The sequence below is a fragment of the Oratosquilla oratoria genome, chromosome 3 (genome assembly GCF_046742065.1).
Source record: "Oratosquilla oratoria isolate Oo_2021 chromosome 3, ASM4674206v1, whole genome shotgun sequence".
Taxonomy (NCBI): domain Eukaryota; kingdom Metazoa; phylum Arthropoda; class Malacostraca; order Stomatopoda; family Squillidae; genus Oratosquilla; species Oratosquilla oratoria.
In genome coordinates, this window is record NC_134779.1 from 72,293,433 (window position 1) to 72,317,405 (window position 23,973).

Consider the following 23,973-nt stretch of genomic DNA (forward strand, 5'->3'; position numbering starts at 1 on the left):
ATCTATTAGCCTTGAATAGAAACATATTAAATTGGTGACGCATGATCGTCCTTGTCTGAATCCAAATTGCCTTGGATTCAGCACATTGTTTTTTTTTTCAAATACTTTACCCATCTACTTTTGACAATTCTTTCACAATTTTTTGCTATTGTACTTGTTAGTGAGATAGGGTGGATGAAAGAGTATTAGGATGGTTTGGACACATGGAAAGAATGAGTAAAGAAAGACTAGTAAAGGAGGTATAGAAGGCAGATGTGGAGGGAGTGAACATGAGGGGACGTCCTAGGATGAGATGGATGGATGGGGTGAGGGGGGCTTTGGGGAAGAGGGGGGTGTCAGTTGAGGAAGGAAGGGAGAGGACAGAAGACGGGTGAATGGAGAATGGTTGTATATGGAAAATGTTGTGATGCATGAAGTGGATTGGACGGGGGAATGGGGGTGAGGTAGTGTGTGTGAGCGAAAATTTTTGACGCAGCCCAAAGGGATTTCTCCCCGTCCTCTCCTTTATATGGGGGGACGGAGAGGGGGGGTCACCGATTTAATGAAGCGGCCTTGCTGTGGATGTGCTGTGTCCTGCGACACTGCTTCTGACCCAGGGCAGTGGACAGGGTGCAGGGATGACCCGTCATCTAGGAGGTGCTAAGATGGGAGGGAGGGTGGAGGGGTGTGGAGTGTTTTTGGGGATGAAATGGGTGGGAATGTTTTTGTGCCTTGTCCTTTTTGGCTACCCCCCTGGTAAGGGGGAAAAAAGCCTTGGTATATGTATGTACTTGTTAGTGAGACTGGTCTATAGTTGGTAGGGTCTTCTTTATTTCCCCGTTATATATAGGTACTATATTTGCTTTTTCTAATCTTCTGGAACTTTTCTTTCTTTCAAGGAACTGTTTATTATGCTATGTATTTTGTCTGCAAGTTCATTCCTGCATTCTTTCAAAATCCAGTTTGCTATTTCATCTGGTCCATGCAATTTTCTGACATCAAGATTACTCAAGTGTTTCATTATTTCATTCTTTGTTACTTCTATTTCTTTCATTGGGGGGACTTTCTCTTCCCATTCAATCTCTCCAGGTTGTATGTTCTCCCTTGTAAACACCGATTTAAAATGCTTGTTCATACTTTCTGCCATTTCTATTTCCTCTGTGTATTCAACTCCTCCTTGTCTTAATTTCTCTAAATCTTGTTTGTTTTTCAGTTTGTTGTTTACAAATCTGTAAAACATTTTTCAATGACATCTTTTTCATATTTTCTCTTTTTCTCTCTGCATACTTGTACATATTCATTTCTATAACTATATATTTTCCATTTTTCAGGTCTTTTGTATTTCTTCAATTTGGTCCAGGCTTTATCTCTTTTGTCTTTTAACTCCCTACTACTTTTGTTGTACCAGCACTTTACATATTCTTTTTCTTGTTTTTGTCTTGGGACATATTTTTCCATTTTTTTTTTTTTTTTTTTTTTTTTTCAAAATATTCCATTTCTATTCCACTGTTGTTTCTTCTTTGTATATTCTTTCCCAGTTTTCTTTTTGAAAGAATTCTCTTATTTTATCAAAATTTGTTTTTTCATACATCATTCTTCCTTTTCTATATTGTTCATTTCTTTTCATGTATTTTTCCTCATTTAGTTCCAGTTCAATCAATATGTGGTCACTTTTACTTATTTGTGTCTTATATTCAATCTTTTCCACTATTTCAGATCCAGATGTGATTATTAGGTCTAGTCTTGACGGTGGTTCTTCATTTCTATACCTAGTGTTCTCTTGTATCCATTGTGTCATTGCATGGTCAATAATCATCTCGAGTAGAACATTTCCCCATGAGTCGTCTCCACCTTTTACTGTCATCTCTTCCCAGCAGACTTCTTTGCAATTATAGTCGCCCATCATAACTATTCTTCCTCCATCTTCCATTATCTTATTGTTATCCTTGTGTCTTCTAACATACTTTTATGTTCACTCTCTTCCCACAAGGCTGTTTTTGGAGGCACATAATTTATCACAAACTTTCTGCTCTTCTTATCTGTCTTCCACTTCGATCATAATCATCTCTACTGTATACTTTCCATATGTGACACTCCTCATGTTTATATCTTTCTTAGTCAGGAACATAACTCCACCCCCTTGTTTTGTCTCTCTGTTTCTAATCCAATAATTATATGCATCATGTCCTACACTGTTGGGTGGTAGTGGACCTTTCAATTTTGTCTCTACAATTCCCATTATGTCAGGTTCTTTTTCCTTCAGATAATCATTCAATTCATTCAATCCTGTTATTAATCCATCTATATTTGTGTAAGACACTCTTAATTTTCTGCTACTTCCATTGTGTTTTCTGTTACCCCCTTTGTTTTTCTCTGGTATGGTCCATATCCTCACTTTCATATTCACTACTCTCCAATAGAATTTCTTTTTTTCTGTCTCCGTTCTGTTCTCGTTTTTTTTCTTTAGCTTCTTGTCTTTTCATTTTTTCCTCTCTCTTCATTTCTCTTTTTAGCTATACCTTTTTATAATGTTCACTGTTTGCTAGTTTCCCTGTTTTTGCTAAGATATTCTCTGCTGTCATTTGCGACCTGAATTTAATCTTAATTGATCTGGTCTTATCTGTACTATATTTTCCAAGTCTATACATCTCTTCAATTTGTTTCATAATTTCAGGTTCATCTTCCTGAACTAATTCTGGTAAACTGCTTACTTTTTCTTTTTCCTCATTGATTCTTGTGATTCTATTAAGGTTATATTTCTCTTCCATTCCTAATATAATTATACATTTCTTTTTATCTGCTATATCTGCTTTATCTGCTCTTACTATATTCTCCTTCTGTCTCATCACTTTAATAACCGAGTCTTCAGTTTGTTCTTTCATTTGCTGTTTTATTATGTCAGTAAATGCAACTTTACTATTCTCTTGGATTTTTTTCCAACCCTGTGCTTCTTTTGCTATGGACTCTTTATTCTCTTTTTTCTTCTTCTCTAATTCCTCATTCTCATCTTTTACTTCTTTTAACTGTCTTTTTATTTCTTCTATTTCTTTAGTTAGGTTTTTGTTCACCTTCTCTAATTCTTCCAATTTGTCAACTCTCTGCGCAACCTCTGCCATTTTACCAAACCTACTCTCCCAATGTTCGGTCATTTTCTCAAGTTTTTCCTCTAGTCTTGCTAATCAGGGGAAGTTGGTATCCCCCCCCCTCATTAAACCCCTGGAAATTATTATCCTCACCTTCCATTGTGTTGCTCTTATCTATATTTCTAATCTTTACATTTTTGTTAATCCTGTCATCACCAAAATCATCGGTCCTTCACTTGTTTACAAGATGCCTGGCCTCCTGGACCAAGTCCTCCCCTTCCTCATTTCCTTCCATTTCCCTCAGTAATCCCTCCCCTTCTCCTTTTCCCTCACCTTCCCACTACACCACGAGCTTTCCCCTGCCCTGTAAATACAATAAGGTACTTCCTTGACATTTGAGGTCCACGAAAATTTCACTTTTTCTTCGGGGCTCCAATCTTCACCGTCAATCTGACAAATGTGTGTGTGTGAGTGGACGAAGGTGGGAGACATGCCGAGGGGGTCATGTTAGAAGTTAGTAGGAAAATTAGCATAGGGACCATGCTGTGTGTGTCCAATGAGGATCAAGGACTGATGCAGAAGCAACCACAGGAATGGGATTTCTATGGAAAACAAGTAAGTAAATCACCTCCCCTGCCAACAAAAAGTTTAAAGATATTTGGATTAGGAAAGATGCAACTGAATATGAATATGCAGTGACTCAGAAACTTATATAGGAAGTCAAAGGCAAAAATCAAATGAGGATGAAATAAGAAAAACAGCAGTTTTTCTGAAGAGTTCTCAATCAGTGTAAGGAAACTTTTTAGAAAAAGATGAGGGCAATACTGCACAGAAAACACTACAAAGGAAACTAGAATTAGCCTATGCTAATGTACATGGTTTACTATCGGCCAGGTTGGAGATGATTAGTTTATGGTAAACAAGCTTGATATTCCATGTTAGTAGAGACCAAACTTCCAATAATGTTGATCTATAACTAATGAATATTATATACACCATCTGAAGAAGAGACAAAAATAAAATGGGTGGTGGGGTAATAAAAAAAAATTACATAAAGATGGAAGAAGCAAATCTGAGTGAAGGCAAGGCTGAAACAATCAAACTGAAAATCAAAACTAAAAGGCTGAATAGAAGACAGTACATGGTGACATATGTGCTCCCCTGAAGACAAGAGTGTGGAATGAAAATGAATAGCTAATGTTGTTGGACACTCTCCTCCTAAAGAACACTATTGGACAAAGTAACAATGTTATCCTTTTTGGAGATCTTAATTGCAGCAAGGTCAAATGAGATGAGTGGGAAGCAAGTGACAAGGCAAATTCCAGGAGAAATAACATGCTAAATACAGAAATAGAGAACACCATGTCCCACTGGGTAAAGGCATAACTTGGGTAAAAGATGATATTTCCATGAGGTTGGAGCTGCTATTTACCAAGGAACCAGGCATCATTGGCTTTTTGAAATACCTTTGCCCCATAGGAAAAAATGACCATGTAACAATTTCATTTCAGCTGGCATAAACAAGGGCAAGGGATGACTTATACTGGCAAGGCAGACTAAATTTTGGGAAGGCAGACTTCTCAAAAAATTCTTTGAAGAAGCAGAAGGGGGGGGGGGGTCATGGGTCATGAACACCACTTGTCATGTTCCATGATGCATCACTGACACAAAGGGACGCGGTTATGATGCCTTAAGCCACATTCTAGCAAGAGCTGTAGTGCTTGCCATTCTTAGGAGAGAGGAATATTATGATATAAGAGATGATAGAAGAAATATTATGATGTAAAAACGATAAGAATGAGATATTACAATGTAAGAGATGATAGCAATGAGAGATATTAGGATGCAAAAGACAAGAGACGGTAGCAGCGAGAGCAGAATAGAAGATGAATAGATATGAGATGAGACATAATGAAGTCAATCTCAGACAGGGAGTGGAATTTTGTGGCTTTCAGGAATTCCCACAGGTAAGGAGCAGGTATTATGACACATAAGATAACAGAAGTGAAGCTAGGATAGGTGAGAGATACTACATACATATACCAAAGGCTTTTTCCCCCTACACGGTTGGTAGCCACACCACAAAGAAAAAGGCATAGAAACCACTCCCACCCATTTTATTTCCTATATATTCCATTCCCCTCCACCCTACTCCCTCCCTCTTATCTTGGCACCTCCTGGATGATGGGTCATCCCTGCATCCTGTCCACTGCCCTGGGTCAGAAGCAGTGTCGCAGGACACAGCATATCCACAGCGAGGCCACTTCATAAATTCGGTGATCCCCTTCTCCGTCCCCCCAATGCAGAAAAGGAGAAAATGGGGAGAAATCCCTTCGAGCTGCATCAATTTTTTTTCTCATACATACTTCCTCACCCCCCACCCACTCCCCCTCATGCATCACAGCATCATCCATACACAACCCTTCTCCATTCATCTCTATCTTGTCCTCTCCTGTCCTTCCTCCACAGACATTCCCCTCTTTTGTAATGCCCCTTTCACCCCATCCATCCATCTCATCCTAGGACGCCCCCTCATATTCACTCCTTCCACCTCTGCCTTCCACACTTCTTTTACTAATTTTTCTTCACTCATTTTTTCCATGTGTCCAAACCATCCTAATACTCTTTCATCAACCCTGGAATGAGACACAATGAAATCAATCAATGACAAGGAGTAGAATTGCACAACTTCGAGGAATTCCAACAGGTAAAGGGTAGATATCATAGTAGGGAGGATGACTGGAGAGAATCTAGGATAGATGAAGGATTGCCAAAGATAAAAGAGAGATATTACATAGAGGAAGTTAAGATTGAAAATAAAAGACTTCCACAGGAAAGAGGTAGATATAGTGGATAACATGAGTGAAATTAGAATAAGTAGGGAACTTAAGAGCTCAATCATGCAGTGAGGTTTATCCTAGATGAGGGACAGACTCTCGAAGGGAAACAAACAAGGTTGGAGAAGGACAGCCCGTACAATGGTCAATGGGGGTGAGTAGTGAAGGAAGTGTAGTGGACAGTATTATAAAAGTGAGTCATCCCCAAATTTACCAAAAGGGATCCAGAATTATTCTTTTCTACATTTGAAGGCATAGCAAAACAGGTAGGATGGAAAAAGGACCTCTGGTCAGCAATGATAACATCTAGCCTAACCCCAAAAGCCTTGTGTACACAGTGTTTGATAGAGACGGTATATATGATTATGATCAGATTAACCACTTCCATACGGTGACGCCTACGTAGGCGGCCTGAGGAGCAAGTGGGTACTCGATGATGCCAACGTCAGCATCTTGATTATATTTATTGTAGTCGTACCTATGTAACTTCCCTTCTCTCTTAACTGGCTTCATCATATTTTCTATGGTTATCAAAATACACAGGTGAAAGAGAACAAACGATTGAGCACTGACTTTATTTTTTATAATGCGATTATTATGACGCAACATCGCACATCGGGCAGCTAATGCTGCCAGATGTGCAATGTGCCCCAGAGTGAAGAGGTTAAGAGCAAAATATTAGAGGCATATGAGATTTCCCCAGAGTATTTCAGAAAGAAATTCAGGGAGGTTAGGATGGATATTGGTCATGGATATATGCATCTAGCCAGGAATGTGAGGGGTGACCTAGACAAATGGATGTGTGTGGAAAATGTGAAAAATCTAGAAATGGCATTGGAAGTGAGAGCAATTGAACAATTCCTTGACTTACTGAGCAATGAAGCTAGACTATATGTGACCATGCAGAAATGTGAGACATAACAAGCAGCAAGTTTTCTAGAAAATTTTGCACTAAGAACAAGCGAAAGTAAGAAGAACAGCATGATACAAACTCAGAAGGGTGTGAACAGGGGCATGTATGCAATTCTGAATCAGAGATATGTGAGCCCAATGTTTCAGATGTGGGAGATTTGGGAATAGAACCCAGGATTGTTATGCTAGGCAAAGTGAACAAAGGTACATGCAGGAAATGGGAGGCAAGCAAACTAGGCAGGAAATAATATGTGTAGAAGGAAAAACTAGGGATATGAATCAGAGTAGATGTTACACCTGCAGAGTCTATGGTCATGGGATGGAAAACTGCCCCAAGGGAAATGGAAACAAAGGGGATACACAAGACTGGAGACAAGAAAAGGACAACAGCAAGACAAAGGAGAGGGGAGTAGCAGGCAAGAAGGAAGATAGCAATTGCTGTGTAGATGGAAGTAGATTAGACAAGATGGAAAAAACAGGAGTCAGCCAAGAGTGGCTACCTTATGTAAAAGATACCAAGATAGGAATAGAGGAGAGTTAAAGGAAGTATGCAGTCAAGGCTCTGCGAGACACAGGAGCACCCCGCACCATTGTGAGGCCAGATGTGATACCAAGATTAGAAAATAGGCACATAGGTCAGTTCACCATGGGATTAGCTGGAGGAGTGACAACATTAGCACACACAGTTAAGGTGTTAATTGAAATAGATGGTCAAATAGAGAGCGTTGAAGTAGTAGTGGAACTTCCAGTAAAAGGAACAGACATCCTCCTTGGAAATAATGTAGGTGAGATAGTCCAGGTTAGACTCAAAATGGTAGATGACCCCATGACCAGACAGACACACACAGACCAAGCTGACATGGCCGACCCAGTGGCTGTCATCACCAGATACCAGGCCAAGAAAGCACAAGAGGAAAGTGATCAAGGTAATGACAACCTGGATCCTTTATGTGAACCAGATGTTGTAGGCATGGTCCAGAAGGAGTCACAAAACAAACTTGGCAAGGAAGGAAAGCAGGTAGAAGCAGAAGATGTAGGAGACCAGGGAGACTACGTCCTAGTAAAGATGATCCGTGAGACAGCCATAGAATCCAGAGCTGGAGGAAGTATGCCAAGCAGCTGAGGAAGAGCAGGAAGAAGGGAAGTACAGTGAGACCAAGTTTGTTAATGAAGATGGTGTACTTCTGAGAAAATACATGGCACCAAAAAAGGTAGGAGGTGACACTGTTACCCAAATAGTCATTCAACGAAAAATCAGAAAGAAGACTGTGAGGCTAGGTCATGAGACTTCATGCACCCACCTTGGAATCACCAAGACTAGACAATAAATTATAACACATTTCTTCTGGCCTTGGTTGTCAGATGATGTCAAGAAAACAATTTTACCTAGTTGCATCTTATAGGAAGGTGAGCTATGCTCATGGTGTCCCATCTTTGTATCTCTCCATATCTAGTTTGCTCTTATATTCTTGTATTATTTTTGCACACATTCTTTCATCTGATATGTTCCATACATCCACCACTCTGTGGGGAAAGCTGTTCTTTCAGGGCAATGCATTGTTTGTCAAGTGACTGGGAAGCCAAATGACATGCCCAGGAAGGCACCCATGTGCCAAGTTCCTGTCATTGAGGAACCTTTCAGTAGAGTTGTAGTTGATTGTGTAGGACCTCACCCAAAAACTAAATCTGGGAAGTCCTTTCTTGTAACTATAATGTGCCAAGCCACACTGTATGCTGAAGCAATACCCCTTCCAAACACAAAGGCCAGAACAATCACCAAGGCCTTAATGTCTAATAAGTAAGATGGATATGCCTCAGGAGTTACAAAGTGATAGAGGCACTAACTTTTTAAGTGGGTTATTCACAGGGGCCCTGGAAGGCTTCAATATAAAACATGTAATCACATCAGCATATCACCCCCAAAGTCAAGGGAGTCTTGAGAGGTTCCACAGAACCTTAAAACACATGATCAGGGCATTTGTATTAGAAAATGAGATGGATTGGGATGAAGGCATACACTTGCTGTTATATGCCACTAGAATAACTGTACATGAGGATCTAGGATTTCCTCCTTTTTACTAAATGTTTGGCAGAACCTCACAAGAACCCCTTGCTTCCTTATATGAATTGATGTTATCTGAGAGCCCAGATAATAACTCCCCCTATACAAAGCTAGGGTACTAGCTTCAAGAAGTTGAAGAAGATTAGGCAAATAACAAAAAGAAACCTTGAAAGGGTGCAAGGTACTTACAAAGGTTATTATGACAGGAATTCAGTGAGGAGGGAATTAAATGTTGGGGATTACATATTGATGTTATCTCCTCAGAAGACCTCATTACATCCAAAATATGAGGGACCATTCAAGGTACTTGAGAGAAAGGGAGGTAATAATTACTTAGTGCAAAACCTGATGAGGAGATCAGGAGTGCAGCAAGCACATATCAACCTCCTGAAGGAATTTAAGGGGACTGTAGAGGAGGAAGCAGTTGGTATGATCGAGACAGGAACTTTGATTCAGATACTGGGGATCTTAATTTCTTTTATGACTTGGACAGGTCAGACATAAGTGAAGCATTAGAGGGATCTCTGCCATCACTAGAGAGATGCATGAAGAAGTCCGAGTGCTTCTCTGCAAGAATGCCGCAATTTTTTTCTCATGCCCCACCATCTCAAGCAATATCACATGATGTTGTCTTAGAAGATGGAGCCAAACCGGTGAGGCAAATCCCCTACAGATTGTCACCCCAGAAGAAGAGGATCATGGAGAAGAAAGTGAAGCAGCTTAAGGATCAAGGATTAGTGGAACCTAGTACTACTCCTTGGCCTTTACTAGCTGTGCTGGTACTTAAGCCTGAAGGTGAGTGGATATTATGTGTTTTACAGGAAGGTGAATGCAGTCACAAAACTGGGCCTTTACCATCTCCCCAAAAAAGATGATCTCATTGAGGAGGTCGATGCTGCAAAGTAACTGCTGAAATTGGATTTAATGAAGGGATATCATCAGATCCCCCTTACAAGCAGAACTATCAAGATATCTGCTTTTGTTACCCCACACGGCCGCTTTCAATATAAAAAGACCACATTTGGAATAAAAAATAGTGGAGCATCCTTTCAGCACCTTGTAAATTGGCTAGTCAAGAGATTGCCAGGTGGCAGAGCATACTCAGACGACATAGTTGCGTTCTCTGACACATGGAGTGATCACATGCACAGGTTGAGGGGTTTACCTGACAGACTAGAACAAGCTCATCTTACTGTGTATCTGAAGAAGAGTGCCTTTGGGAGGAGCACTATCGACTGTCTGGCACATCAGGTCGGCCAGAATTGTATCATGCCATTAGAAGCCAGAGTGAAGGGCATCATGGAATTTCAGGTCCCAAAGACAAAGCAAGGTATCAGAAGATTCATGGGCATGCTTGGATTCTATTGGAGGTACTGTCCAAACCTTGCAGAGGTAGCTGCTCCTTTAACCCGCATGCTTTCTTATAAACATTTCAGGTGGGATAAAGGCACTGATACAGCCATTGATGGGTGCAAGAGGCTTCTCTCAGGTTGTCCTGTCTTGATAGCTGTGGATTATACAGGGCGTTCGGGATAAATTTGACATTTTTTCGGAAAGGAAAGTAAAACATCATATCTTAGCCAAAAATTGATGTATTCTCAAAATTCAAAGTGCATCTCTTGGAGGATCTTGTGCCAAATACAGCTCATTCAACGAAGCCGCCCTAAGCCTCCACCACAGCCACCAGGCAGAACCTGAACCTGCAGCACATGGCCTTCACAGTGTCCTTCAAGAGATGCCTGAACACCAGTTGATCCTGGCAATCAGCTCATCTTTGGTGTTGCAGGCATGATTGGTGTCTTTTTCAATTGCGCCCCACATACTAGTCCATGGGGTTGCAATCAGGTGAGTTGGGGGGCCAGATGTTGGGACTGGTGAAGTTGTAGAAGTTCTCAGACAGCCACTTATAGGTTTTCCCGGTGTGATACAGAGCTGAGTCCTGCTGCCACACGTATGGTCTTCCCTGCAGCCTTCCTCTCCACCCAGTGCTTGACAACAGCAGAAGGCAACTCAATATGCCATCTGAAGTGAGTTTGAGTCTCTCTTCAAAAATGTGGGGTGGCATGACAGACAAAATATATAATAAGTTGCTCACTCAAAGACAGGAAAATACCAGAAGACTGGAAAAATGCTATCGTACCAATCTATAAAGGAGGAAATAAGGAAGACCCAACAAATTACAGACCAGTTTCCCTCACAAGCATGGTAGCTAAAATATATGAAAAAGTTATAAAAAGTAGATGGATAAAACATCAGAGACAATTTGAATTTAGACAGGGAAGATTATGTACCACAAATTTGATCTGTTTTTATTCAAGATAACTAGACATAATACAAGAAAGGGTTGGATGGGCTGGTTGTGCATTCCTAGATATACAAAAAGCATTTGATAAAACCCCTCACAAAAAACTATTAAGAAAACTGGAAACCATAGGAGGGATACAACAAAAACTGTTGAAATGAATGAAGGAAAAATGAGAATAATGCTCAGAGATAAGAGTTCTACTTGGGAAAAGGTAATCGATGGAGTTCCACAAGGATCAGTATTGGCTCCAATAATGTTTGTTATCTATGTGAATGACATGGACGAGGGTGCGGAATGTTACATGAACTTCTTTGCAGATGATGCAAAATTGTTAGAGTACTGAAATGGACTGTGACTCACTACAGAGATCTGAACAGGGTCTGGGTATGGAGTCAAAAGTGGGAAGTGGACTTTAACACAGAAATGTAGCATAATGGAATTTGAAATATATATATAAATTTAAATCAAGACAATATAAAATTGGTGAAAAAGAAGTAACAAAAGTGGGATCTTAAAAAGACCTGGGAGTGATAATCACAAAAGATATGTCCCCTGACAAACATATAAACAAAATTGTTGGCAAAATCTACAACTTGCTAAGATTAATAAAAGTAGCTTTTACTTATTTGGATGAAGATATGGTAAAATATATATATATATATATATGTCACACTGATAAGGCCCAAATTTGAGTATACAGCAACACTATGGTCATCCAGTACTAAAAAGAATATAAAGAAAATTGAGAGAATCCAGAGAGCAACTACAAAGATGCCAACACTATCAAAAATGTCATATGAAGAAAGATTGGCAAAACTAGAACTATCAACTCTGGAACAAAGAAGAGAAAGAGGTGACTTGTTGACCATCTACAGAATTATGAAAGGTGTAGAAATCCTTGATTGAAACAACTTACAAAATTGCAATAAGAGAAACACAAGAGAACATGGAAAACTCAAAAAAGGACAATTATAGAAGAGACATGAAAAAAAAACTTTTCCCACTGTTATGGATGTATAGAACATACTAGATGAAACAATAGTGCGTGCAAAAACAATACAAGATGTTTCAGTAGTATGTTAATCTACTTTTTTGTTACATTCAGTGGGCTGTGCTTATGTGATATGTATAAAATTCCATACCTATAATTTTGATGTGTTGAGCTATGGGAAGAATCTTAATTTTTGAACATGTTCTATAGTTTGGTGTGGCCAGTTATTACCACTAACATTTTACTTTGTGTTGTTTGTGTTAGGGAAGTTGTCCTCACCTTATGATCCTTTGGCCTGCACAATGTCCCAGGAGAATCATTTGCACTACGTGACCACATCGGTTGCACAAGAATTCTTTAAGGAGACACATGTGTAGTACCATTTCACCCTGGTTAAATCAGCAGACTGAGAACATACTGTGTCTGGCGTCCCAAACATCAACACTTTGCCTTTGCACCAATTAAGACCATGGGTCATGACCTGACCCAGGTATATAAGCTGGACACAATCATTGAAGATTCAGATCACCTCAGAACATTACACTGCGAGCCTAGTTTATTGTCTCCATCACTGTCTCCTCCCCTCCCTCCGCAGGCCACCTTGAGACAACTTGAAATGCACAGTTGTCGCTTCCCTCGCATCTCTCCCCCCCTTCTCGCAACTAGAGTGAGCCATATTACTATTAGTGCCTGACTTCCATTCTTAGAGGTATGGGCACAAAATTAAAAAAAAAAAAGTTATTGTTGCATATGGAAGACAACTTAATTAGAAACAAAATTCTTTTTAAATTTTCGAAATAGCCTGAAAAATAAGGGAGATACGATTTTGAGTTATTTCTTTTAGCCCGCATTTTTGGCTAAATTTTACCATAACAAAATGTTAGAATTAAGGGTGGTAATTTGTAAAGATGTAAAGAAATATACATTAACTCTAAACCACTGGTCCAATTTCATTAAAGTTGAAATACTAGACTTTTAAGGACCAACAAATCACATGAGCATGTCAAAAACAATGTGAGACATCTCCATCATACCTTATTTGCCTTTTCATGGCAACCATGAAGTTGTCAATTTTCAGATTATCATCAATAAAATCCAAACCACTGGACCAATTGACATGCAACTTGGCATGTGAAGGTTTTATGGGCCAATAAATCACCTGAGCATGTCAACAGCATTGTAGGACCTTCTTATACCATTCTTACTAATACCTATCATGTTGCCATGGCAACTGTTGTCAATTAAGAAATAATCAATAAAACCCAAACCGCTGGCCCAATTGACATGCAACTTGGCATGTGAAGGTTTTATGGGTCAACAAATCACCTTGCAGAGCCTTCCTATACCATTCTTACTAACACCTATCATGTTGCCATGGCAACTGTTGTCAATTTAGAAATAATCTATAAAATCCAAACTGCTGGCCCAATTAACATGCAAATTGGCATGTGAAGGTTTTATAAGTTAAATCACCTGAGCATGTCAATAACACTGCAGGACCTTCTTCTTATACCATTCTTACTACACCTATCATGTTGCCATGGCAACTGTTGTCAATTTAGAAATAATCAATAAAATCCAAACCGCTGGCCCAATTGACATGCAACTTGGCATGTGAAGGTTTTATCATAAAGCCCGATTCTTCAAAAGCAAACAAATATTCACAGATTCAAATGCAAATTTGGTTATCAACCTCGGCAAATAAGTTTTTCGAGTAAAAATATTAAGGTAAGGCATCAATAAAATATTATTTTAGTGTAAGAAAATTGTTTTTTAACCTATTTTCTCCCGGTTATGAGCAGCTCAAGGTCGTTGGGTATTATTAGTCCAGTCAAAATGTGGCTGAACCTCAAACAAATTGCTAACAAAGGTTTTTAACTTGCATATTGGGCATGAATAACCTCTCAGATAAAAAAAAAGTTTACCAAAATTAACCTTGCGGAAAGGGGTCAATGGCCGCCATCTTTAAAATCCAACTTAACAATATTAAAATTTCGAGACATAAAATTCCTGACATTTCCTGACAAGTATGTTCATTATTCCTGACAATTACTGACAAAAACAAAAGTTTTTCCTGACAAAAAACCTTTATTAAATTATAAAAAAAAGAAAAAAAAATTGCATGAAAACCCACACAGGGCCCACCCCAAGCCAGCTTGACATTTTCTTGGTGCTTTAAATTGTAATGATAGGTAGCTATATGCTTAATAATAAACTAACACCAGAAAATGACTAGCCTCTGCCATTGTTTTCATGCTTTTTTTTTTTATTTCTTATACAAATATGAATGTAAAAGGTACAAAAACAGACTAAGTAGCCTTTTTCAAGGCAACAATTTTCACATTAATTCCTGACATTTCATAAAAAATAGGTACAAAATAAGTACAATTTACAATAAAGGAATGGTCAGTTGGTCAAATGCTGGGGCAAGGCTCTTGCATAATCACCACAGAACAAGTTCATGAACGGACCAAAGAACATTTCTTGTCAAGAACTAGTCAAAGGTAACTTCATCACCATCAAGATCTGGCTGTGGTGAGTTGGTGCAGTGGAGGCCTTTGCAATTACCACACAAGTTTGAACAGTGAATGCCATGTTTCCTCTAACTGCATCTTGCTGTAGTACACCCTGAAGTACAGTTACACCTAATTATAGCCAACAAATTTACAGGACCAGCTGGCAAGTCAGTCTTGATTGGTTGTAATTTACCATCTGAAAGTTTCCATCCCCACTCGTCAGGTTTTAGCTGGTTTCTACCTTTCCATTCCTGAATTTGGAAGTAAACTCGAAGGCTGTGGAATTTCGTAGCTGCTCTTGTTGGTGGCAATGATTTGGCCTCAACATACTTTGAGCTTTTTGCAACCTTTTCCTTAAAGCGCCTCAGTCGGAGATGATTGATGTTTTCCCCATCATTACCATTGTACAGGCACACTAAAGCCTTCTCCCCAGCTTCAATAACCTCTTCTGCACTGCTATCCTTGCCAAACATTTCTGCCAGTTTGAGGAAGTTTCTATTGTTCATCACCTTTCGAAGGGACGCTGCCTTCCCAATTCCATAAACACTGGATGTAGAATCACAACCCAGTAGTGCATGGATGAAAAGAATGTTGGAACAGACCACATCTCCCAAAGATTTCCTCATCTCTTTGATGTTCCAGACTCACACTTTTTGCACTAGCCTTTGGTTGTGGCGTGAAGTAGATGTTGTAACCATCATCTCTATTGGCATGATAACATAGAAGGACCAATAGGTCAGTGTCATCTGCTATCAAAATGGTTTCTCCTGTCTGTGCCAGTTCTAGAGCAGTCTTCACAATCAATACATCAGCATCTCCAGATGCATGGACTACTTTACAACCTGCTTCCTCCAAACTCTTTCCCGGCAATTTGATGAACAATTGTTTGTTTTCTTGATTAGCTAGGAAAACATCCTTTTTTAATTTGAACACCATTAAAGGGGTCAGTGACACATTGACACCAACAGAGCCCCCTGCTCGGCGTCGGTGAGTCGCGTCTTTAATGGATGGACCACTTTCATACCCATCAAAGACAATGCATGCTTTTCCATATCTAGTTGTGACATATCTGCAGTATTGGGCACAGATCTCATCAAATGTGTGACCTTTTTGCCATGGGAGGCGTTGAAGTAGTGCTCCACCATCTAAGAGATACCATGGATCTGAAGACTGTGGAACTGATTGTACAGGGGAAGTCAGTTCCCATATTGCGTCTGCCAAAGCCGGTTTTTTTGCCTCTCGCGGTAGTCCGAAAGAATAAAAAAGTGCAGGTGGGTAACCACAAAGCTCATACTGGAAATGTTCTTGCTTATGCTGAGTTGAGGGTTCATTGGTAGATAGCACACATAGTCTTTGGAATAGGAGTTGTGGATCAGTCTCAACTGCTTCATCTTTGCTGAGCGAAACTTTTGACCCAAGTGTAATTGCCTAATCCTTTCTTTTAAAAGTGTACTCGTGGACATTTTCTCCAACCATTGAAGCTATGATTGCCTCTCCTATGGAGTTTGCTCTGTCCACAATAACCTTTTTGTTTCCAGTTGCTCCACTTGAAATTCTGTGAATGGACGGATCTTCAGTGAAAGGGTCATATGTCTGGAGAAATGCAAGGAGCTTCCAAGTATCCCTCACATCTCGCTCTTTTCTTGCTGAAGTAGCCTCCTGGTGCTAGTCACTAGTGCCATAACGAATGCCTGCTAGTTCTTGCATTGTAAATTTGATTTCAGCGCACGCTGGCAGTGATAGCATCCAAACCAATCGTTGAATTTCGTCCATTCCTCTGCCATGAGTAAGACCTCCAGACGTCTTCATGCTTCTCATTAGCACCTGCTCAATAACCAGATCCGTCGACAAGCCATCCCAGTAGCGATCACTCCGTCTATTCACATGGAATCCTTCAGAAAATTTCTGGTACAATTCAGGATGGCTTTTTGGCAGCCCCTCCATTTGCTGCAAGTACAAGTAGGCCGACTTTGCATATAGGATGTGTCCTGCTGCAGCGAATATTGGCAGCATTTTCCTTACAGCGTCAAGGTGCAATTCCCAGTTCCCAGTGCGCTCTGCCTTGATAAACAATTGCAGGATCTTCACCATATCAAGGTATTGAATCCACAATTTTGCTTTTCGCAGGTCAACCATCGCATCCTTCACATGGTTGATTCTCTGGGCAATCCTGGTCACAGACTCTGATGACAGAACATTATCCAATGTCTCAGTCCCATCAAGGAGACCTTTCAATTTCAATCACAATGATTTTGTCTTTGAAATGTTCTAGCAATCGAGATTTCATGTATGAGAGACTGTATGGTTCAAAGCCAGTGTCCTTGAGAATTTCCTCCATTTTTTTTAACAAGATCAACAATGGTGAGTTGCTCCTCGTCATTTTGCTGCAAATAATTAGCAACCTCCAGAAATGCTTGCTTTCTCTCTGAATCCTCTGGTCTACCAAGGTTTTGTTTCTTAGAAGAATCAGCAGAAGAGAATGCCTTAGGAATGTTTTTATTGGAATCAAAGTTTGCAAAACATGTTCTGTGATAACGTGCTTCTTCTGAAACAAAGTCAGCTACATAACCTATTCTACCTTTAACAGTGGATGCCCAGCCATCATTTTTTCAGACTTTCTCACAAACTTTTAACACTTCGTCCTTAAACTCAATAGTTTCTACATGGGAAACATCAGTACCTCTTTTCTTTCTATCAGATTTTGCTCCAGAACCACAAAAAAGACCATGTTTCTTAAAGTTAAACACACACAAAGAGCGGCTTGCACAGGATGGCATTTCATCATGGGTGGACCTGTTTTTACGGTCAATTTCTATGTATTTGGGGTTGATCCAATGCTGTCTGCATTTCTTGTGAAGACGTTGACCAATCTGAATTATGATCTTCTCTCCACGTTGTTCAGAAGCTCTGTTAATGGAATCGATTCCCTTCTGGCTGACGATGAATGTTTCTTCATTACTGGACAGTTCATTGTTGCAAATAGCACACTTGTCAGCATCCATAGTTATCGGTACTTCACTTTGGCCAACCTGAAATTAGAATATCACAGAATATTAAGCTCCTGCAGTAATACATCAAAAGAGACAAAAATAAGGCATAAGAAGTTATAATTATATTTAACTTTATGAAAACTGTTGGTTTTATCCAATTTCACATTGCTACATTTGGTATTTTTGAAGTATTTGGTATTTTGGTATTATATGTAATATATATATATATATATATATATATATATATATATATATATATATATATATACATACATGCAGAGTCCACTAGGAAAAGGAAAAACACACGGAGTCCGAGCGCTTTCGTGATATATTCACATTATCAAGGAGTACAGAAAAATGAGAAAAAAAAATGGAGATACAAAGAATAAATAGGACAAGAGAGACATTTACCCTCCTCTCCGAAGCCTGAAAGCTCAGGTTGGGTCACTCGGCGAGGTCATGGAAACAGATCATTATTACATTAACTTTTAAAATATGTACTATCTATATTACTGACAATATATGGATCTAATTTATATAATCCTAAACTATTATTAATGAGTTGGTCATAATTGCATTTGATAATTCCTGACTCTATGATATTTCTTTCTGTTATGTTCTTACACTGTATAATTTTCGAAGCATTTTTCCAGTCAATAGGATGGTCAAATTCAAACATGTTTAAAAAGTGCATTAGATTCTTGGCCATTTTTTATGCTGTTTTTATGACTTGTGAAATTTGTGCATATATATATATACATGTATATATACACACATATATGTATATATATATATATATATATATATATATATATATATATATATATGTTTTGCAGTAATTCACAAGGCACACGTGAAAATAATATGCAGAAAAAACCACTGGGAAATAAGAAGCTTAGTCCGAACATTTTCGTCTATTTAAGACATTATCAAGGAATACACAGTTACAGAGACAAAGGTGGATATATATACATAGAGTAAAAGACGAGCTAGGAACATGGGAAGTACACACAAGATGCTTCACAATCAGGTAGAGCCGATGTTTACACAACGGACGTTTGGTCCATGACGTTACGTCACTCCCGCTTAGTAGCACTTGGAGAAGTTCTTACAATTTTATCAATAACAAAATCAAATTGTAAGAACTTCTCCAAGTGCTACTAAGCGGGGGTGACGTAACGTCATGGACCAAACGTCCGTATATGTAAACATCGGCTCTACCTGATTGTGAAGCATCTTGTGTGTACTTCCCATGTTCCTAGCTCGTCTTTTACTCTATGTATATATATCCACCTTTGTCTCTGTAACTGTGTATTCCTTGATAATGTCTTAAATAGACGAAAACGTTCGGACTAAGCTTCTTATTTACCAGTGGTTTTTTCTGCATATATATATATATATATATATATGTATAAGATTATATATATGTATATATATATATATATATACATATACATATATATGTATATGTATATATATATATATAAAATTATTTCAGACAAATGAGAGAGAATGTGGGTGGGGAAGGGCAAACGAAGATGTGTTGGGAATAGAATTTATTGCCCTAACGTTGCGACCAACTTCAGAGGAAGAAGACCAAGTTGGTCGTAACGTTAGGGCAATAAACTCTATTCCTAACACATCTTCGTTTGCCCTTCCCCACCCACATTCTCTCTCATATATATATATATATATATATATACATATATATATATATATATATATATATATATATATATATATAGTAGTATACGTTACCCACTAGTAGACAAAAGTCACATACCAAAACCCCGACCGATTTTTCTCGACACATTTTCTACGAATTTTCTCGACACAGTTGACCCCTTTCCGCAAGGTTAATTTTGGTAAACTTTTTTTTTTTATCCGAGAGAGGTTATCCATGCCCAATATCCAAGTTAAAAACCTTTGTTAGCAATTTGTTTGAGGTTCAGCCAAAAAATCAGCTAGATTGACTGTATTACATACACTTGGTAATTTGTTGACCCAAAAACCTTCATATGCCTAGTTGCATGTCAATTGGGCCAGTGGTTTGGATATCATTGATTATTTCTAAATTGACAACAGTTGCCATGGCAACATGATAGGTGTTAGTAAGAATGGTATAAGAAGGTCCTGCAATGTTAATGACATGCTCAGGTGATTTATTTACCCATAAAATTTATGGGTCAATAAATCACCTGAGCATTAACATTGCAGGACCTTTGGATTTTATTGATTATTTCTAAATTGACAACAGTTGCCATGGCAACATGATAGGTGTTAGTAAGAATGGTATAAGAAGAAGGTCCTGCAATGTTAATGACATGCTCAGGTGATTTATTTACCCATAAAATTTACAGGTCAATAAATCACCTGAGCATTAACATTGCAGGACCTTCTTCTTATACCATTCTTACTAACACCTATCATGTTGTCATGGCAACTGTTGTCAATTTAGAAATAATCAATAAAATCCAAACCACTGGCCCAATTGACATGCAACTTGGTTGATTGATTGATTTATGGAATTTTTGGCTTGAAGGCCAAACGGTGGAGCCGGTAGGCCAATCAGCGCACATGCAACTTGGCATGTGAAGATTTTTGGGTAAAAAAATCACCAAGTGTATATTACCCAACGATCTTGAGCTGCTCATATACGGTAGAAAATAGGTTAAAAAACAACATTATTACATTACAATAGTATGTTATTGATGTCTTACCTTAATATTTATCCTCGGAAAACTAATTTGCCGAGGTTGATAACCAAATTTGCGTTCGAATCAGTGAACATTTATTTGCTTTTGAAGAATCGGGCATACACTTGCACAAGATAATTTGAATATCCTGCGCATACGCTGAACGCTCAAAGCATTCAAACTTAGCCAAACAAAATCCAACGGGTCGCAAAATATAGCGTTGTAAACAGTACCAGCACGATCGTAGCGCCGCGCTTGTTTTCGCGCGAATCTACATTCTAAATAAATACCTGTTCACCCCCACAGTGTTTACCTTACAGCCAAATCCTGACAGTAAGATATTTTTTAATAGTTGGGTACCATGCTGTGGATACATAGTAAGTGTAGGTTTTATGAATTATTTATTTCCGATCATTAGTGCTTCTGAGTTCTGACCACTGTTCTTAGTATACTCACTTTCTTGTTTTCATTATCAGGTTTTTTATATAAGGGCTGAAGGTCATGTATCAGAAATGAGGCCTAGTATTTTAAAGCTTAGGTTAGGTTAGGTCCTAACCTAACCTAACCTAAACCACCGCCACGGTCCGGGCGCTAAATTCAGCAAAGGATTTTCTACTTTGTGCCTCGTTTTTCCTGCTAAATTCAGCATTTATTTCGTGAATTCACTAGTAGACGAATCATTCATATGATATAAACCATTGGAACTGAAAAAAACGCACTTACACAACGCCCAGGCACCATAGAAAATCGCCAGTCGCTGCCGGGCGTTAATTACTATGACCCGCACAGGCAACTGCTACTAGTATTTTCCACTGAACAGAAAAATGTGCATGGTTGTAAAATTGATTAAATTTCTTAAACTGTTAAGACCTACTGATAATGTTCATTTAATATATACAAATAATTTGTATTTAAACAAACACTTAATCTATCCAATGAATGGGAACAAAATCCTCGGCAATTGTATTTATTTCGAACGATGTGTTCCTTTCATTATCTGCACTTGATGTTATTTATTCAATGCCAAATAAATTACTATTATTATAAAATGAACGAAAGTTATGATCACAGCAAATAGCATTATCAGGGTGCTACTAATTCAAATTTTCACATTAAACATTTGTAATGTTCATTCAGTCACGAGTAATAAATCTTAAACAATTATTTCAACACCTACTCGCTTAATTTGTCACTATTGTGCCAGTTTTAAATATTCTCTAACAATTTTCACACTTTCCCTGTTATCTACTTTGTATGTGTATGCGCAGTACCGTTTACTACAACAGGTAAATCCCATTATGCGATTCCTTATAGGCATAACACAACACTACTTTTATCTCATTCCTCCGCAAGAGCCTTCAATGCAGTGTTGCCACTGTGATCTAGTGTTGCCACTGTGATCCATGCCAGTTCCCACAAATGAGTGAGTTTTTTCCCACAAAATTCCCACAAGGAAATCTGAATTCCCACATTTTTCCCACAAAAAAGGAATTATTATAAACACAAATAAGTTCATTGCAACATATATTTAATCAAATTCTACACAAAAAATGGTATGCTGTTTAATCATGATAGGTTGGAAGTTACAGTAACTTAAAGTTTACTTTTGTATGAAAGATATAATTCAGAATAACAATAAAGTATTGTCTGTTACATTAAAATTAAGTTGTAATGATTTCTTCTAAAACTGCATTGAAATTATAAGAAAAAAATTCAAAACACAATTTCATTCTATGTCTACTTCCAAATAAACAATATCTTGATTTTCTCGTGTTTTTTCTTCAGCCTTAGCAAAAAAAAAATCTTTAACATGTCTTCAGTGGGAATAAAGTCAACACAAGATGAACCCTGAAGAGAAGCCATACCTAATTTGCAAAATAGCCTCAACAGATTTTACACTAAATTTGTTCCTTTTGAGTGCACGATGTTCATAACCGAAAATACCCTTTCCACATTTGCATTTGAGAAAGGCAAAAACAATAATGCCAAGGCGAAGGCAGAAATATTAGGAAACTTCCGCTTACCTGCAGAATCTAGTTTTTCATATACCTCTGCCCAAAATGCAACACTGCTTTCCAAACATGATTTTGGTCATTGCTCACCCCATTCATTTTCTAGTTCATCTACATCTCTGACTATAGATCTGTACCTGGAAGCAATAGTTGCAATAGAAACTTTGATTTGAGAAGTGGCTACACGAGGATGCAATTTCTGTAAAAGAAGTAGGGTGTCAACATTATCTGGCAGGCGCAGCTGGACTTGATTAATCAACTCGAGTACAAACTCTTTACATTTCTCTTTGACGTTAATCAACTGTTTATTGGTTAAGGTACATGCAGTAACGTCATTTAAACTAGCTACTAAAAACACAAAACAAATGAACGACGCTTTCGGAGGTAGAGCGCGCGCGGACGACAGCCCGACGTCGGCAGAACGCATTGGTCATTCAGCAGTCGACCACAGTACAGTCAGTTGTTAGGAGCACCAGTTGGGTACCAGTACATTGCCTACCAACATAACGTATACTTAACTACTTACATATTGACACACCAGACGCCGGTAAGACAATCCAGGGAGACAGGTACGTAAGACATTATGGACGATTATGACTAAACGGACTTACACTATTGCGTACCCGGCTTGCCGCGATTGTTCCTACCGGCCCCTACCTTTTTCTATGGGACCTGTGCCAACCGTAAGTAATTAATACATATAGTTAATGTTTTCCTAATCCTATTCTTTATATGCGGGTACGATCCTGCAGTACAAAAATCTGCAAATGTGTTGAATTCATAACCAAAATTTATAGCATTCAAAGGCAAAATATAATTCTGAAATTTTAAAGAAGGGAGATCTTTGGCACATTTTGATAAGTGAGCTGATTCTACCACCATATGCATAATATTACGATACATATCGATCAGGTCTTCAGTAAGTTTAGCTACCTCAACATTTTGCCCTTGGAAAAGTGTGTTGACTCTCACCACCTTCTTAAGTACTTTCCGAACATATAAAAGGTACAACTTATTATGAGGATCATTGTATGCTTGGATTAGTTGTTTTGCCGTGTAGCAACGCTCACTTGTTTCGCACATTTCAAAATACAGTTTTAGGGAGTCCCATTGATCAAAGGTTAACACCGATTGCTTCCAAACGGGACAACCAACGTTTGCTACCTAACCCACGCACTTTCTTGGGTACACGATCCTCAAGAACTTTATACAACTATGTATATTTGTTGATCCTATTTGGACTATTAGAGAACCATGTGTGTGTCTCTCTAACTAAAAAATCAAGAACAGTGGGGAGGTTTTCACATGCCTTACTTGCAGCTAGATGCAGGGAATAACTCACACATCTAATAAGAGTTATTTCAGGGTTGTCATTCTTCAATAATGTTATGAGTGAGTGATGACGACCTACCATTGAATTTGCCCCACCTATCAATTTGTTAACATCTAATCCATCTTCCATCAGTTTTTGACAGTTAAATAAATGGTGTCTGCTTTTGCATCCCTTAGAGGTACTAAGCGGTAAAAGGTGTCTACCATGCTCTTCTTTGACTCACTGAAATAACAAATAGTTAATGCTAAACAGGATAC

General features: G+C 38.5%; 2 protein-coding genes across 7 annotated transcripts in view; both read right to left on the reverse strand.

The window, feature by feature from the left end:
- The window catches only part of Mppe (Metallophosphoesterase), a 284,426-nt gene extending 262,670 nt beyond the window's left edge, over positions 1-21,756 (reverse strand). For 4 of the 6 annotated variants that reach the window (XM_076182536.1, XM_076182531.1, XM_076182541.1 and 1 more), the window contains exon 1: positions 21,643-21,756. In XM_076182536.1, coding sequence (XP_076038651.1) covers positions 21,643-21,689 — 47 coding nt within the window. In that variant the 5' untranslated portion in view covers positions 21,690-21,756. Of the gene's footprint in view, positions 1-21,548 lie in introns of all 6 variants that reach the window. The other 2 variants (XM_076182551.1, XM_076182557.1) reach the window with 2 other exon arrangements.
- On the reverse strand, positions 16,109-21,355 carry LOC143023900 (uncharacterized). The gene is made up of 2 exons (XM_076182568.1): positions 20,396-21,355; positions 16,109-17,714 (listed from the first exon to the last, which is right to left on the reverse strand). Exon 2 carries the CDS (start codon positions 17,685-17,687, stop codon positions 17,295-17,297), a length of 393 nt encoding a protein of 130 aa, XP_076038683.1. The 5' UTR covers positions 17,688-17,714; positions 20,396-21,355; the 3' UTR covers positions 16,109-17,294.
- Positions 21,757-23,973: the final 2,217 nt, after the last annotated feature.